The sequence below is a fragment of the Cricetulus griseus genome, chromosome 5 (genome assembly GCF_003668045.3).
Source record: "Cricetulus griseus strain 17A/GY chromosome 5, alternate assembly CriGri-PICRH-1.0, whole genome shotgun sequence".
Taxonomy (NCBI): Eukaryota; Metazoa; Chordata; class Mammalia; order Rodentia; family Cricetidae; genus Cricetulus; species Cricetulus griseus.
The window spans coordinates 54,830,569-54,848,972 of record NC_048598.1 but is presented as its reverse complement, the minus strand read 5'-3'; the positions used below and the strand labels follow the sequence as shown (position 1 = coordinate 54,848,972).

At 44.9% G+C, this 18,404-nt stretch overlaps 1 protein-coding gene across 1 annotated transcript; it reads left to right on the top strand.

Annotated features, from left to right (window-relative positions):
• Positions 1 to 7,126: 7,126 nt before the first annotated feature.
• Positions 7,127 to 10,221, top strand: LOC100760854 (alpha-1,3-mannosyl-glycoprotein 4-beta-N-acetylglucosaminyltransferase-like protein MGAT4E). The gene is made up of 3 exons (XM_027418111.2): positions 7,127 to 7,240; positions 8,263 to 8,419; positions 9,090 to 10,221. The coding sequence occupies exons 1-3, from the start codon at positions 7,133 to 7,135 to the stop codon at positions 10,217 to 10,219; spliced, it is 1,395 nt and encodes a 464-aa protein (XP_027273912.1). The 5' UTR covers positions 7,127 to 7,132; the 3' UTR covers positions 10,220 to 10,221.
• Positions 10,222 to 18,404: the final 8,183 nt, after the last annotated feature.

Here is an 18,404-nt window from a genome sequence, read left to right as displayed (position 1 = left end):
TACATCAAGTGACACTTCATTGGATGGAATATCATGGATTGTTTCTGTATTTATCAGTTGATAGATATTTGAATTGTTTCTATTTGGGGATATTTTTGTTATCGGTGGTCTTCTGAGACTAGTCTTGTGTAGCCCAGGTTGACCTCAGATTTACTATGTAGCTATCTTGAACTCCTGATCCTCCTGCATCCACTTCCCAAGTTTAGGGGTTACACCAGTGAGTAGGCATTGGGCTATCTTGCACAATGCTTCTGGAATATTCATGGGAAATTTTGAGGTGTGCCTATACTCCAGCTCTCTCCGGCATGTACCAAAAGTAAAATTGATGTGGTAATGCTAGCATTTGCTTGTGTTTGTTCTTTGAAATGGTCTCCTGTGAGCCCTGGCTGATAAGCAGCTCACAAACACATCCCGCCTCAGCCTCCCGAATGCTGAGCTTTTAGTTCTGTGTCATGATGTCTGACTTTATCTTTTTGAGTAATTGCCACGCTAACTGCCAGAGCAGCTGCACGATTTCAAATTCCTGCCAGCTGTGAGGGCATCTCATTTCCTCACATTCTCACCAACACTTGTTACTGTCCATCTTTCTCATCATGGCTGTCCCAATGGGTGTGAAGTTATGTCTCACTGGGGTTTGTACAGGAGGTCCTGCTACATGTATTTGCCCGTGTCTCAGCACACATGTACTTTGGGGAGGGTACACATGTATGGGTGGAGGCCAAAAATCAACTTTGGGTGTTTTTTTCAATCCATCTTTACTTTTTTGTTTTTGTTTTTGTTTTTCGAGACAGGGTTTCTCAGTGTAACAACTCTGGTTGTCCTGGCAGTCACTCTGGAAACCAGCTGGCCTTGAGTTCACAGAGATCTGCATGCCTCTGCCTCCCAAGTGCTGGGATTAAAGACATGCTCCAACACCGCCTGGCCCATTTCTACCTAATTTTTAAAAGACATGCTCTCTCTGCGTCACTGAACCTGGAACTCCCTCATTCCACTAAACTTTCTGGCAACGAACTTGAGGGGTTCACCTGTCGCTAGCCCTCCACCCTTTCTAGCATTGGGGTTTAGCTTGCCACCATGCTTGAGTTTCATGTGGGTACTGGGAATCTGAACTCAGACAATTATGATTGCATGGCAGGCACTTTACCAAGTGAGTGAGTGACTGTGGCCTTTGTATTTTTCCCCACATGGCTGGCTGATATCATTCCTCAGCTCTGAATGATATAGCCTACCATGTTAAGTTCAAGAAGCTTCCAACAGCTGTTTCTTCATACATTGCTCTACCAAAGAAATATATTCTGTTTAATATATTAAACAATATGTAGGCTGGAGAGATGGCTCACTGGTTAAGAGCACTTTCTACTCTTCTGGAAGACCCCTGGTTTGATTCGCAGCACCCACATCAAGCATTCCACAACCACCTGTAGCTTCAGTTCCAGGGGATCCAACACCCTTTTTCTAGTCTCCCCAGGCACCAGGTAACTCATGGTGCACATACAAGTAAAATGAAAGCAAACGAATCTTTAAAAGAAAATAGGCTGTGTAAGGCCATCAAGATGCCTCAGAGAGTAAATGTCCTTACTGCTAACCCTAATGACATGAGTCCTCCCCTAGAAGCCATAAGTTTGTCCTCTGATCTCCAAACGCAGCTTGGCTGAGCACAGGATTGCAGCATAACTGTGGCAATGGTATCTGAAAGTCTCTGAGAGGAAGATACACTGGCTTCACAAGCTGATTAAACTTCAATGATTTCAGAGAGGCTGGTACCTTATAGGTCCAGAGCCTGATTGTGAATTATGCAAGGATATCTTGACCTCTTAATAGCCATCATCTAACTACCTATGCATGGGACTATTAGGTAAATCCTTAGGAATACACAGAAAGACCCCTAGCTTCCACCAATCAAAAGGCTAAGAATGCTGTCAGATAGTTTCTGAGGCATAGGGCTGAGACAGTCCTGCTTTGCCTTGATCTTCCTACCTGATATTTCCACTCACATATTTTGAAGTTTTTTGTTTTGTTTTGTTTTTGTTTTTTCGAGACTGGGTTTCTTTGTGTAGCTTTGGCTGTCCTGGAACTCACTCTATAGGGGATAACCTCAAACTCACTGAGATCCACCTGTCTCTGCCTCCCTACTACTGGGATGAAAGGCATGTAACACCACTGCCTGACTGAGTTAGTTTGTTTGAGGGGGCTTTGAATTGCTGGACTGTAAAGAATCTTTTTTATCCTGCCAGCCAGCTCCCAAATAATGACACAAAAACTTGTTAATTATGAAAGCTCGGCCTATAGCCTAGGCTTGTTCCTAACTAGCTCTTATAACTTAAACTAACCAATTTATATTAGTATACATTCTATCATGTGGTGTTACCTCTCTTCCATATTGCACCTCATGTTTCTCTCCGTATCTCCTGGAGTCTCCCAAGCCTCAATTCATCTCCTACTTCCTCTCTCTTTCTGCCCAGAAACCCCGCCTATACCTCCTGCCTAGCTATTGGCTGTTCAGCTTTTTGTTACACCAATCACCTTAACGCAGTGTACAAATATCCCATAATAAATCTTGGACCCATATTCATATGTCTGCAATGTGGTAAACATAAAAAAGACTGTAGAGGGCCAGCAGGATGGCTCGACTGGTAAATGAAGGGTTCCAGTAGGTCTGAGCATGACAAACATGGCTCTGGCAGGTCCTGCCTCCCCCATTTTCTCTCCCTTGCTAAACTGTTAGGTTATATCACTAAAACTAGCCTATTCCCTTATTTGGTCACTTCCTCCTGAGGCTAACCACCAAGGTCCAACTATCAAAGGATTGAAGTCCAGTGTTGTGGGATATTTGTACACTATGGGAAGGTGTAGATCCATGCAGCAAACCCAGTTCAAAGGGGTCATTGACAGAAATTCAGACCCTTTGGGATGTAGGTTTGGATCACATCACCAGACATAATACCAAGACCTGATGAGGTGATAGCAAACGGAATTTAAGATGGGAATCAAGTTGTAGCCCAGGTGCCAACCATAGCAATGAGGGTATAGTTGACCCTCCATAGTTTCTTGTAGATAAAAAGGCTAATGGGAACTAAGGGGGTATTTCTCCCCAACCTGTATGGAGAAGCTGATCTGTGTGATACAAGAAGTGGGCTGTAGCAGCACTGAAAATACCTTTGGCTTACCTCTCCTGTGACTGGGAACATGTGCCACTATGCCCTTTGTGATGGTCCCCCCCACACACAGGGTTTCTCTGTGTAACAGTCCTGGCTGTCTTGGAACTAGCTCTGTAGACCAGGCTAGCCTCAGACTTACTGAGATCTGCCTGTCTCTGCCTCCTGAGTCCTGGGATTAAAGACATGCATCACCCCTCACCATCCCCTACCTTCCCCCAAACCATCACCCCGACATGATGGTTAATCTTGATTGTCAATTTGACAAGACAGAGCTGCAATGGGAATCTCTGGGCATGCCTGTGAGGAATGTTCCAGAATATTCAAGATTACATTAATTGCAATGGGAGGACCTACCCTGAACATGGCAGTACCATTCGATGGGCTTGGTCTCAGACTGAATGAAAAGGAGAAAGCAAACTGAGCACAGGTTTTTATTTCTCTCTCTGCTTACTCACTGATGTCAGGTGACTGGCCACCTCAAGCTCCTGCCACCATAATTTACCCTTCGACTATGAGCCAAGATAAACTTATTACTTCCTTAAATTGGTCTTGTTAGCTGTTTTTGTTCCAGCAGCATGTAAAATAACTAATACAGCCATCTACATGGAAAATAAATAGGATTAAAAGCTTATGGTGCCTTCTGTATAAAAATTCTTCCTACACATCTATAAAAACATGCACAGGAACCACCACCATTATAACCTTGTGCAGGGGGCATAGATAGTGTGTACAATAGTAAAGATAGTCAAGTAGTTCAAAAAAACTAAAATAGACACAAACATGCTCAGTTAACAGATGTGAAAAAAATGTAGAGAGTGTCCCGCGCGATCGTCTCGCCAGCAAGAACGACACAGAACACTCGGATCCTTCTGCAGTAAAGCTTTAATGCATCTTGAGAGAGAGAGCATAAGCTTACAGGGCGGAGACCCCGAACTCCCAAGAACCCATCCCTTATATAGGCTGGCAACCGCCGCCTCGCCTGACTGGCTGCAGCTCATCAGACCATATGACGCCACGGGAGAGGCAGAGACCAAGGGATGGAAAGTTACCCAGCGCCTGCGCACTAACTTGTTTACCATTCGGTGCCTGCCGGATGCAGGTGCCATCTTGTAATGGAGAATGCAGGGACGGCTCCCTACAAGAGAGTCTTTCTACAGTAGTGCTGGAGGAGAGGGTTATCAGTTAAAAAAAGAACTTCAGCACCCACCAAATCCCATGCATGGATATTATTTTGAGATTAATCATATGCCTAAAGGTAAAAGAGGAACACTATAAAGCTCTGAGGAAGACCAAGAGGAGAAGGGGAAAGAGGGAGGAGGAAGAGGAGGAGGAGGAGGAGGAGGAAGACAAGGAAAAGGAAGAGAAGAGGAAAAGGAAAGGGGAGGAGGAGGAGGAAGAGAGTGTCTTTCTTACTTTTCTATTGCTTCTATTGCTTTATTGTTTCTATAAGACAACTTATAGAAGGAGTTTATTTGGGGCTTAGCATTTCAAGGGTTAGAGCCCATGACCATCACGGTTGGGAGCATGGCAACAGGCAGACAGGCATGGGACTGGAGCTGGACCTGAGCACTCACATCATGAGACATAATCACAGGGCAGAGAGACACTGAGGATGGCATTGGTCTTTCCAAACCTCAAAGCCCACCTCTGGTAACCTACCTCCTCCATCAAGGCCACATCTCCTAATCCTTCCCAAACAGTTCCACCAACTGGGGACCAAGTATTCAAACATGAGCCTACTTGGGCCATTCTCATTCAGACTACCACATTGGGGGGAGGGGCGAGAAGGAGAAATAGTATTAGAAATACAGTCCCAGTAGTGAAAGGGAACATGTAAAAAATAAATAAGGGGAAACTTCAGAGGGCCACTGAACACTTCTAAGTCCAAAGGAGAGCTACACATTTGAGAACACTTTTGTGGTAACCCACCAGGTAGCACAGCCCACAGGTGAGAACACAGGCAATGCTAGCACAGACAGCAGGTGAGAACAAACGTCCCCAGGGGCCCTCTGATAAGGAAGGGATAACTCAGAATCCACTCTTGTTGAGTCAAATTAGCAAGTAACATTCCAATTTCAAGTCACAAGACTGAAAGGCTGGTTTTAAAACTATGCCCCCACCTCACCTAGAAGCAGGTGCCTGATGTAAGGCCAGATTGACACACAGCACCCATTCAGGCTGAACAATGGTTGTCAGGTGGGGTTTCCTGGGAGGGGTAACTAGCTTCAGCAACCTCAGAGAAGCCGCTCGAACTACATCCTTCAACATTAAGATTTTTTTTTCTTCTTGGTTTCAGAGAAAATCCTGCTCCAGTTAACCTTCAAGCAGCATTTTCTGCTTGATGTCAATGAATATTGTACCTAAAACCTGGTGAAGATGTGGTCCTGGTTAGAAATTTCTGGTTTCTTCCAGGTTTGTATGGATCCCTGCAGTCCACTATGAAGTAGATACACCAAGTCCTTCTCACTTCACGACAAACCTTGTCTATCTACTTAACATAATCCTGGGAAGGAGCAGGCCCCAAAGTAAGTATGGAGTTGAGAGAGGAGATCTAAGTTACTTATCACTAATCCCCGCCAGAAGATGTTGGTTTGAATTTGATACTTGGGCAGGAATATAATCAACACTTAACCCTAAATTTCTTCTTCATTTAAATTTTGTTTTGTGAGATATGGTTTCTCTGTATAACAGCTCTGTAGACCAGGTTGGTCTTAAACTTATAGAGATCCATCTGCTTCTGCCTCCGGAGTTCTGGGATTAAAGGTGTGTGCCACCACCAACCCAGCCACTTAAAAAATTATAGGTTATGGGGGCTGGACAGGCTTGGTGGTTTTAAGTACTGGCTGCTCTTCCAGAGGACCCAGGTTCAATTCCCAGTACCCACACAGTGGCTCACAGCCATCTGTAACTCCAGGTCCAGGAGATTCAACACCCTTTTCTGGCCTCTGTATGCACCAGACACATATATGGCACACAGACATACTTGCAGGTAAAATGCCTATCCCCATTTTTTAAAGTATATTACCATCACGACCTGCCCGTGGTCATTGCCAAAGAATGACGCTGAATTTGAGATTGAACAGAACCAGAGGGCTCTAGGCAATGCCTTTACCAGAATTCTGTGAAACTTTTATTTCAGATGCCTCACAGAGAAACAGTAACAAACACACTATTTCTCCTCACTATCTCCAAATGTGCTCAGGATCCAGGTCTCCTGGTGCAACAGGGGCTCTTTACACAATGCCTTTAGCACGCTAAGCTACATTGCTGAGGAGGAAGGAGGAAACACCTTGCTCAGGGCATTCCTCCCAAGGGAGTAAACAATGTTCTATGGGAAGAGTTCACACAGCAGGATAGTGTTAAACTATATGCAAGCTACTATATTTACACATACGTAGGCAAATGGACATGATGGCATCCATATGGAGGTCAGAGGACTATTTCCAGTAGTCGGTTCTCTCCTACTATGTAGATCCCAGGGATAGAACTCAGGTCATCAGTCTTGCTAGCAAGCACTTTAACCTATTGAACCATCTCTACTACCTCTACTTCCTCTTCTTGGCAACATAATCTCTCCTGTTCACCTAGGAACATGGAGAAAGCAGGAGTTCCACAGAATAGAGCCCTTGTTTTTTGTTTTTCTTGAGGTGGCTAAAAGCGTGGCAAGAGAAAATTTGGACAGAAAAGATTAAGAGGCTGGGCAGTAGTGGCACACGCCTTTAGTCCCAGCACTCAGGAGGTAGAGGCAGGTGGAACTCTGTGAGTTTGAGGTCAGCCTGGTCTACAGAGCAAGTTCCAGGTCAGTCAAGGCTACACAGAGAAACCCTGTCTTGAAAAACAAAACAAACAAACAGACAAAGACAATAATCAGGTATTGGGAAAGCTCAGTCCAGGAAGGGTGGGCCTGCTCTCTGAGTAGGAGGCCCTCGGGATCTATTGCTGCTCATTCTCCTTCCACAGCTGCTCCCGGCACCATGCGAGGGTGCTTGTGGAGATTCATGGGAGTCATGGCATCCTTAGTCATCCTGAGATTCTTTATTCAAGAGAATAAAGCAGCCGGTGTAAAGCATAACACAACACTGGTGAGTACTAGGGCTAGAGGCGTCTCCACCCTTCACAGGAGAGGGTTAAAGTCTCTAGGCTCATTGTGGGAATGCTAAAGGAGAGCACCTGAGGAATCCAGACAGTGCCAGAGAAATTACTATAACGAGAGCCGATCCGTAGTCCGTATGGTTAAGATATCTTTATTCAGATAAACACCAGCCAAACGCAAGCCAGAGCGTGCCAGGGCAGCAAGGCAGCCAGGCCAGAGAGAAGGGGCTCCCATGTGCTTTGCCACCCCTTAAGAACTCATCACATGTCATCCTGACCTCACCTTGACCACACCCTGACAGGCGTGGTCAGGCGCACCTGTAGCCAGCCTCTAACAGGCGTGGCTTACTGTCCCCTACAGATTACATTTGAACTAGACTTGGAGAGGACAGGAAGAGGAGAAGGCATTCCAGGTGTAGAAAAAGTGAAGTACAGCCACCTTTGGAGGAGGGGCTGATCAGCAGGACATGGGTGATGAGGGACACCTGTCTGCTGTCACCTCCTCATGACACCTGCCATTTCTTCCTCTTTCTCTCAAGGGGAAGTGACTTCCCCCCGTGTAAACCTCAGTGCACAGACAGGGCAGTTGAGGCTTTGGGCGGCAGAGCTGTGTGTAAGTGAGACTGAGTACGTAAAAGAACTTTGAGGCTGAGGCAGCATGGGGAAGACGTTAAAGACAGGGCCAGGCTGTCTTTCAGAACCCAGGAGATGCCTGAGCCAAGTTAGACAATGTTTGCTAGATTGACTGTGGTAAAGCAATGGCATGTGGGAATTGGCTTGGCAGACAGGTCCTCACTCTATGGATTCCCAGGCCACATGGCTGTGGCTAGAAAGTTCGGGGGGGGGGGGCTCATGACCAGCAGGGGAGAGCAGAAAGTTGATCCCTAACAGATTACATGTAATGCATCCTGGGATCATTCAATTGGTCCTAAAGAGGACATGTACCAGCTGTCCCCACAGGATCCTAAGAATCACTGTTGGGGCAGCTAATTCTATATCATCTTGTATTCAGAATGAAAAGAAGAAAATAATACAGCAGATAACTCAGGAGCAAATCATCTCTGAAATGAAGAATCATCTGAAATACTTCACAAAGATGCAGAAAAATCCCCTTGTACTCCCAAATGCCAACTACACACTTCTGGCTGGAACATCTCTCCAGGGAAAGTGTGAGTGTATGGGAGGAGCCAAGGCAAGGTCTTCCATCTAGAAAAGGAGAGTGGGGTCTACAGGACTGAGCTGGCAGCCAGCAGGAAGCAAGGACTTTGAGTACTTAGGCTCCTTTTCCTCCCACCTGATCCCTTGAATGCCCAGCAGGACCAAAAGGCCAGCGTAACTCTATGAGGGAGCCTATGGTCATACTCATTCATGCCAGGCTTCCAGGGAAGGGGAGAAGGATGGAAGAGGAACCAGGGAGACCTGGGGAAGAAGTAGGTGGTGTGGACTTACGGCCCATTCAACTGCACAGCCCAGTGAACTGGACTGGCCCGCCATGAGGATTTAAAGGGACTTAAGGATGCTCTAGTCTAGTCCACAGTAGTTGAGATAACTCTGAAGGTCAAAGCCAGGCTAAGATATTTTTATTACATGGCAGTAGTACATAGTTTCCTAGCAAAGAGAGCCTTATCCTCTATTAAGCTTCTTCCATGGCCTTTCAAAGTATTGAGTGAGGAAGTGAAACTCTATACCTTTGAGCAGATATTCACCTCCCATAGTCCTCTCCTCACAGGAGAAGATGGGAGCTTGGCTTGGGAACTGGCATTAAGTGAGGGGCTGGGAAGACAGTCCTGGGACCCATCCGACTTGCTGAAGTACTGAGTGTGTCCCTGTGTTCCTCAGGGATGTTGACAGTGGGGATCTCCTCAGTGCAGCGTACCCATGGGAGTTACCTGTTGGATACCCTGAAGTCCCTGTTCCAAGCTTCCTCAGAACTGGACCTGGAATATATGCTGGTATTGGTCCTCCTGTCAGACACTGACCCCAAATGGCTCAACCAAACAGTTGCCAACATTTCAGGTCTCTTCTTGCCACACATTGAATCCGGGAGGCTGGCGGTGGTCCATGGTCTGCTTGGGGACTCCCTAGCAAAGAGCAGAAATGGTACCTCACCCTGTGGGGAACTTTATTCTAGGCAGAAAACAAGTTTTGTCCTCCTCATGAATTTTGCCAGCAACCTCTCTGACTACTTTCTGTTGCTAGAAGATAATGTGAGGTGTTCCCCCAGGTTTGTGTCTGACATCTACTGGGCAGTGTCAGCCTGGAAAGAGCTCCCTTGGGTGACCCTAGACTTCTCTAGCATGAAGAACTCTGGAAAGGTTTTCCACAGCAGGGACCTGTCCCGCCTGGCCTCCTTCTTACTACTCTTCCCTAAGGACATTCCCACTCACTTGCTTCTCTCTGAATTCAGTCTTCTCTTGTCTCAAAATGTTCCGATTCACTTCAGTTCCTCCATCTTCTACCCCTTGGGCAGTCACTCGGAGGCTGAAGACACATGCTTCCCTGTGGCACAAGACACGGACTTAGGAGAACCAGACAACCCTATGGCTACTGTCTTCACAGACATGCTCTCTTTTTGGGATACACTTCCACAATTTGCCTACATTCTTAATGATGACAGCTTATGGGTCGTTAACCCTATAGAAGGTAACTACTTGCTGGTGGTTCTGGACAAGCCACAGAAAGTCATCCGGGTAGCAGTGCTGACAGGCTTTTCTCAGAAAAGGATGAACTACTTAAAACAGGCACAAATATTACTGGGCTATAGCGTCATGGACTACCCCAAACGCTGCGCTCAATATACCTTGGTAGGACCTTTGGTGAGAGGGCAGTTGGACCAGATGGTATTTTATGAAGAAGATTCTGTGAAGGAGATTAGTTGTATAAAACTGCTGGTGACAGTATCTCATGACTCCCCCATCAAGATCCAACAGATCAAAGTCTGGGCAGAAGTGGAGGAAGAGGAGAATTAGAGGGCGCCGTGAGATTTCTGCAAGGACACGGTCTGGGAAGAGGAAATAAATACATCAATTGACCAAGAATTTCTACTCCTTGTGAATACAGTGCTATGTAATTTATTTTCCAGAGTGGGACCCCATGCTGGTTGGTTCTTGTAAACCTGACACAAACCTAGACATATCTGAGAAGAGGGAACCTCAACTGAGAAAATGCTTCCATAACACTGGACTTTGGGGCATTTTCTGAATTAGTGATGTTTCAAACAAACAAAAGTGAAGTGTTCCTAAAGAACATCACAGCAGGCCATCCTCTGGCATGTGCGAGCGCACGCGCACACACACACACACACACACACACACACACACACACACACACACACACACAAAGCTGTGGTAGGAAGACAGATGTCATGACCCATGCCTATAATCACAAATCTTATGACACAAAGGCTCAAAATTCTCAGTTACCCTAAATACCTAGCAAGGACTATTACATGAAACTCTGTCTTTTAAAAAAGTGGGGGGAGCTAGCCGGGTGTTGGTGGCACATGTCTTTAATCCCAGTACTAGGGAGGCAGAAGCAGGTGGATCTGTTCTGCAACAAATATGTTGCAGAATATTTGTACACTGTGAAGATGTACACTGTGAAGATGTGTCTTTGCCAAGGCTCCTTCTGATTCATTTAATAGAGCTGAATGACCAAAAGCTATCCAGGAGAGATAGGATTTCCAGAGAGAGAGAGGAGTCAAGAGGCACCTGGGGAGCTGGAGAACAAGTGCTGTACAGAGGAAAGGCAAAAGCCATGTGGCAGAATGTAGATTAATAAAAGCAGGCTAAATAAGTTATAAGAGCTAGTTGGGGACAAGATTAAACTAAAGGCCAAGCTTTCATAATAAGTCTCTGTATCATTATTTCCGGGCTGGTGATCCAAGAAAGTCTGACAAGAAAGTTTGCTACAGATCTCTGAGTTCAAGGCCACCATGGTCCACAGAGCGAATTCCAGGATAGCCAGGGCAACACAGAAAAACCCTGTCTCAAAAAACCAAAAACCAAACAAACAAACAAAAAGATCAAACAAAGCCATTATAAAGCAAAACATCTCCAAAAGTGCCACTGAGTTTGTTTTCTGTTGGCCATCTACAGCTGGGCATGGGACTTCCTCGTGTGTGATTTGTATATCCAGTGAGACTGTATTGAAAAAACTAAGTTTTTCCTTTTTGAGTGGTTGTCAAATGGTGATAGTTTCTGGGTTAGGGATGGAGGCTCCTGTTCACTTTCCCTCTTGGCGCAGGGACCCCATCTGTCTTAGATGTTCCTTACAGGTACAGGTCTAAGACACATGTTGCCAGAGTCGCTGTGAGTTCATGTGTGTCAGTCCTTCTGTTTTGTCCAGAAGCCTGTTTCCTTGATGTCATCCATGCCCTCTGGCTTTTACAATCCTTCCTCCTCTTTGTCTACTGTTTTTTAAACTTTTCCCCAAAGCTAGAGAAATGATGACTGCATATGGTCAATTGCTTTTCACGGCAATATTTATTATCCTTTGCATTAGAAAAAGAATGATGGGCCAGACTTGGTGGCATACACCTTTAATCCCAACACTCAAGAGACAGAGGCAGATTGATCTCTCTGTGTTCCAGGCCAGCCAGCCTGAACTACAGAGCAAGTCCCAGGACAGGCAGGATTACTCAGAGAAACCCTGTGTAATCCTTGAAAAACCAAAAATAAAAAAAAAAAGGAAAGAAGGAGGAAGGAAGAAAGAACATTTGTTCAAATGTTGGACCAGCAAGGTGGGTAAAGTTTGCTACTAAGTCTGATGACCTGAGCACAACTCTTGGAACCCACATGATGGAAGGAGAGAACTGATTCCTGCAAGTTGTCCTTTGCCACACCAAGGCAAGCACACACACACACACACACACACACACACACACACACACTTGTATATTCTTTTTCACTCTTTCTCAAAACAAATGCACAAACAAAAACAGTATCATGAGAAACCATGTGCACATCTTTAAAAAGAACATAACTCAGTTGGGCAGTGGTGGCCACACCTTTAATCCCAGCACTTGGCAGGCTGAGCCAGCAGGATCTGTGTAAATTCAAAGCTAGTGAGTTGCAGAGCTCCAGGCCAACCAGGGTTACATAGTGAGATCCTGTCTCAAAAATAAATAATAGGGCTGAAGAGATAGCTCAGAGGTTAAGAGCACTGACTGCTCCTCCAGAGGTCCTGAGTTCAATTCCCAGCAACCACATGGTGGCTCACAACCATCCATTAGGAGATCTGGTGCCCTCTTCTGGTGTGCAGATATACATGGAAGCAGAATGTTGTATACATAATAAATAAATCTTTTATTAAATAAATAAATAAATAAATAATAAGCAATATACTTACCTTTTTTTGAGACAATGTCTGACAGGTGTACCCCAGGCTGGCCTTGAGCTCACAGAGACCCACCTGCCTCTGTCCCCACCCCAACCCTCCAGTGATAAGATTAAAGGCATGCACCACCTTACTGGCTTATTACTTTTATGTGTGTGTGGGGGGGGTGTCTTCATGTTTGTCTGTGAACTACATGTATACATGGTGCCCACAGGGCCAGAAAGCATCTAGCCCCTGGAACTGAAGTCATGGGTGGTTATGAGTCACCAGAAATTGAACTCAGGTACTCTGGAAGAGCAGCCATCTTGCTAGCCCTCTGGCTTTTTTATTTAGATTTTGGGGGGTAGGGGATTCAAGACAGGGTTTCTCTGTGTAGTCCTGGCTGTTCTGGAACTCTCTCTGTAGACCAGGCTGGCCTTGAACTCACAGAGATCTGCCAGCCTCTGTTTCCTAATACTGGGATTAAAGGTGTGTATCACCTCACCACTTTACCCCAGCTTTTAATTTAGATTTTTTTTTAAAAAAATCACTTTTAATCATGTGTCTGTGTATTGGTGTCAGTATGTTCACATGAGTGCATGTCCCTGTAGAGGCCAGAGGTGTCAGATCCCCCTGCAGCTGAGTTGTAGGCATTCATGAGTCACCGGACATGGGCGCTAGGAACCAGATCTTGGACTTGGGTCCTCTACAAGAGCAGCCTGCACTCTTAACCACTGAGCCATCTCCACCCAGGCTGCCAACAACCTAAAAGCTAATGTCTTCCTCCAGGGCACAGGGCAGGTTTGTTTATAAAGACAGCAACTCCCTCTGCAGAGATTTAGAGGCTGCCTCTCCAGTGATATTAAAGCAGCAAGAATTCTCTTTCCTCCCTAGAGAGGATCTGTTTGTTTCCTAACCAGAACAATAAAGGTAATGTCTCCCCATGCAGCAGAGGTTGGTCCCCTTATAAAATCAGAGCTTTCTTAGGTTAGCATGATGTGGGCCCTCCGTGTGAGCAGGGTCCACCCAGCCTCAATGAATCATCCTCACTAGATTTCCCCTGGGGAATTGTTGCCACAGGAAGCCCATAGTGTCTGCATCACCTGGGAAGTCTAGCATGTCCCCAGAACAGCTAGTTCCCTGGTGTTCAGGGAGCGTATGACTTCTTAATAGCAGCAGCGGTTACTTTTCTTTAGTGTATTTTTCCCAGAGCCCTTTCTTCCTTCCTGGTCATTTGTACTGTTCCAGGCACTTAGGATGCATTAGTAAACAGACAGAGACTGTTCCCCCAGGGGCTTGTGCTCGGAAGAGGGAGCAGAGATATTTAGACAGATACATGAGTGTGTTCCGGACGAGCTGTGGAGTTTTTCTATCAGTGGAGTGACACAATATGCTGAAGTGATAGAAGGAAACTAAGCCCAGCACTGTAGGAAGAAGCAGGCAGATCTCTGAGTTCAAGGCCAGCCTGGTCTACACAGTGAGTTATAGGTCAGCCAAGGCTACATAGTGAGCCCCCCCCCCCCAAAAAAAAGTGAATTAAATACAGTAATTACAATTAAAGTAATTGAAGAAGGAAAGAGGTGGAAATGAATCCACAGAAAATACGGTCATGCTAGGACAGAGCAATAGCAGTGGAGGGGGTGAGAATTGGTTAGAGGCTGAACATATTTAAGATTGACCCAAGATTAGTGAAGATTGGTTGTAGGGTTTGAGAAAAAGAGCCAGATGCAGTTCTAGAGATGAGCTTCTCCCCACCAAAATGAGGTAGCTTCTTCTGTGTCATTAAAAGAAACAATCTTGTGTGTGTGTGAAGGCCTTATCACTACCTTGTTAAATCTATTCCTCAGTACTTCATGCTGACTGTTGATATTGACGATTTATTATAACTAGGCTGGAGGGATGGCTCAGGAGTTAAGAGCACTTACCACTTTTTCAGAAGACATGGGTTTGGTTCCCAGCACCCACATGGCGGCTCACAACCATTTTGAACTCCAGTTGCAGAGTATCTGATGCCCTTTGCTGGCCTTTGCAGGTGCCAGACACACATTTGGTGCACAGACATACATGCAAGCAAAACACCCACACACATGAAATAAAAAGAAATCTTGTTTTTAAAAAAGATAAATTATTGGAGCTCGAGAGATGGCTTGGTCATTAAGGGCACTGGCTCCTCTTCCAGAGGACCTGGGGTTTGATTCCCAGGGCCAGTAACTCCAGACACCCTCTTCTGACCACCCTGGGTACTGCATACATGTGGCACATGGGCATACATGCAGACAAAACACCCACATACATGACAATAAATAATTTAAAAAATTTTAAAGATAAACTATTACTATAACAGTATCTTATAAAGCCAAAAAAGGGTTGTTTTGTGTTTTTTTAATTAACAGATAAATGTGACTATCATAGACAATGTAATATATATGATTATATCTATACATATATATTCAAATAGCTATCTCTAACATGTACTTTATCATACAAAGTTCCTATTTTTGTCTGGGAAACAAAGGATTGAAACTGTAAAGTAAGAAAGCACAAGGGAGGTTTGGAGGTGATAAAGTTATCCTCTTGATTGTGGTTATTACACAAATCTTATACATGTTCTAAAATTCATATAACAATACATCAAAAAACTACTTTAGGGCTGGAGAGATGGCTCAAAGGTTAAGAGCACTGGCTGCTATTCCAGAGGTCCTGAGTTCAATTCCCAGCAACCACATTGTGGCTCACAACCATCCGTTATGAGATCTGGTGCCCTATTCTGGTGTGCAGATATACATGGAAGCAGAATGTTGTATACATAATAAATAAATAAAATCTTTTAAAAAACTACTTTAATGTATAATAATCTGCAATTATTTTATGTGTGATAGTAGCATTATGGTTCTTTTTAAAGTCTTTTCAAGGTATATGCTAAAATATTTAAGGGCAAATTATATTAAACATGGGTGCTGTAGAATATTAGTTTAAGATGTGTTACATTTTCGGGCCAGTGGTGATGCACACCTTTAATCCCAGCACTTGGGAGGCAGAGGCCGCCAGATCTCTGTGAGTTCAAGACCAGCCTGGTCTACAAGGGCTAGTTCCAGGACAGCCTCCAAAGCCACAGAGAAACCCTGTCATAAAAAAAAAAGAAAGAAAGAAAGAAGAAAGAAAGAAAGAAAGAAAGAAAGAAAGAAAGAAAGAAAAGATGTGTTACATTTGTTTATGCTAGCCGGGCGTTGGTGGTGCATGTCTTTAATCCCAGCACTAGGGAGGCAGTGGCAGGTGGATCTCTGTGAGTTCGAGACCAGCCTGGTCTACAAGAACTAGTTCCAGGACAGCCTCCAAAGCCACAGAGAAACCCTGTCTCAAAAAACAAAAAACAAAAACAAACATTTGTTTATGTTGTGGAATATTTGTTTAATCATGCAAAGATGTGTTGTATTCTTTTATGTTGCCTCTGTGAAGTTGTGTTACTTTGTCTAAAACATCTGATTGGTCTCATAAAGAACTGAATGGCCAATAGCAAGGCAAGAAAGAGAAATAGGTGGGGCTGGCAGGCAGAGAGAATAAAAATGAGAGGAGCTAGGAGCCAGAAAAGGAGAAGAGGACGCCAGTGGCCAGCCACCCAGCAACACAGTAAGAAGGCAAGAAAGACATATAGAATAAAGAAAGGTAAAAAGCCCAGGCAAAACATAGTTAAACAGAAACAGGATAATTAGTTAAATTAGAAAAGCTGGGTAGAAGCCGGGCATTAGTGGTGCACGTCTTTAATCCCAGCACTCGGAGGCAGAGGCAGGCGGATCTCTGTGATCCAGCCTGGTCTCCAGAGCGAGTGCCAAGATAGGCTCCAAAGCTACACAGAGAAACCCTGTCTCGAAAAAAAACAAAAAAACAAAACAAAACAAAACAAAAAAGCTGGCTAGAAACAAGCTAAGCTAAGGCTGGGCATTCATTCATAAGTAAGAATAAGTCTCAAAAGATATGTGACAGGCAGGGTTTTACTTGGGGGTGGGTGGTAGGGGAGGAGGGGAGGGAGAAGGAACTGGGATTGTCATGTAAAACAATCTTGTTTCTAATTCAAATAAAAAAATCTGCAGGAAAAAAAAAAAGAATAAGTCTCCGTGTATTTATCTGGGAGCTGAATGGTGGGCCCCCAAAGAGTGAAAAAAAAAAAAACTACAGTGGGGTTCGCTTAAAAATAATACTGGAAGGGATGAGCAAACTGAATTGCTCAGTGAGTCAAGTCCTTGCCATGCAGGCATGAGAACTTGTGGTTTTCACTAGTGCCCATGGAATCTCAAAATATATGGTAGAAGTTGGGTATAGTGGTGAACACTTTAGTCCCAGCACTCAGGAAGCAAAGGTACATGGACCTCTATGTAGACCAGTCTGGTCTCGAACTCACACAGATATGTCTGCCTCTGCCTCCCTACTACTGGGACTAAAGGTGTGTGCCACCACCACCTGGCACCCAACTATTTATTTTTAGTTTTTTGGGGGAGAAAGGGTTCTTGAGGTGATGAGTCAAATCATTGTTTAAGCCAATAGGCTGATATTGGGGGTGGTATTGAAGTAAAGCTTCAGTTCCCCCTTCCACATAGAACAAGGTCTCTTTTTTAAGGCTCCTTCAGAGGAGGTAGAGAAGGTAGAGAAGGGGAGTAGTGCCCCCACCATCAGAGTAATGAGCCTGGTTAATATGTGACCTACGGAATGACCTGCGGGATACACAGGGCTGTTAATATGTGACATTGGTCAGGCTGCTACTCCTGAGAGGCATGGAGGTTGAGCATGGTCTTGTCAGCCCTCTGTGGTCATGGCCTACTTACCAGAAAGGCCTGTCTTCCTACCCATGCGACATGACAGTTGACAGCACACAGCATCCAGGACTTTAAGCCAATCTCATACATCTGATCCAGTGGTACCTAGAAATGCACTTTAATTGTGAGCCCCGTTGACGTAAGTACGCTCTCCTCTTGTTCTGCACCTCTCCCTTCCCTGCCACATCCCACCCAGGAAAAGGAGGAGGAGGACCTGGAACCTCTACAGACAGATCCAGGCAGTAAAAAGGTCAGTGGTGATCCATAAGTCAGAGGCTCTACAAGATAATCCCATGGTTCTCCCAGAACTGAAAGAAAAAAAAAAAAAAAAAAAAGCAAGGGCTGGATGTGGTGACACAAGCCAATAGGATATGCTAAAGAGACAGAGGCAGGAGGATCATGAATTCGAGGGCAGGTGGTTCACAATCGTCTGCAACCCCAGTTTTTCTGACTTCTTTGGGCACCAGGCATGCACATGGTACACATACATCACATACGTACATACATACATACATACATACAGGCAAAATATTCATACACGGAAGATAAAACGAGGAAATATTTTAAAAATTAGAAGGTATGGATCCATCTTCCCCCGTTTCAACCTTCCCTACACTGGTGGGCACTTTACCATGCCCTGCCACGCTCTGACTTCCCTTTAGGCAGTGCTTCTGAACTGCGTTTAAACAGTGTTTCAGAGCAGACATTCTAGCTGCTCTGAAAATTCTGACAGGCATGAACCCAGGTCCGAGTGACATTTTCAGCTAGCCTAGAATAAGAAAACAAAACCTTTCTTGGTCTTCAGAGTTGACTGAAAACCAAGGCTTCATTGTCCCGGATGCCCTGAAGGTATCCATTGCTGATGTCCATCGATGGCACCCTTCTCGGCTCTTTCTTCCATTGCTATATCTCTAACAGCAAATGTCACTCCGTTTGGGAATGTGTGTGAAAAAGCATGGCCATCTTGGCAAATGTGCAGCCCCAGGGGCTTCTGGTACCTATTTCTAACTCCTGTTCCATGCTTGTGCTG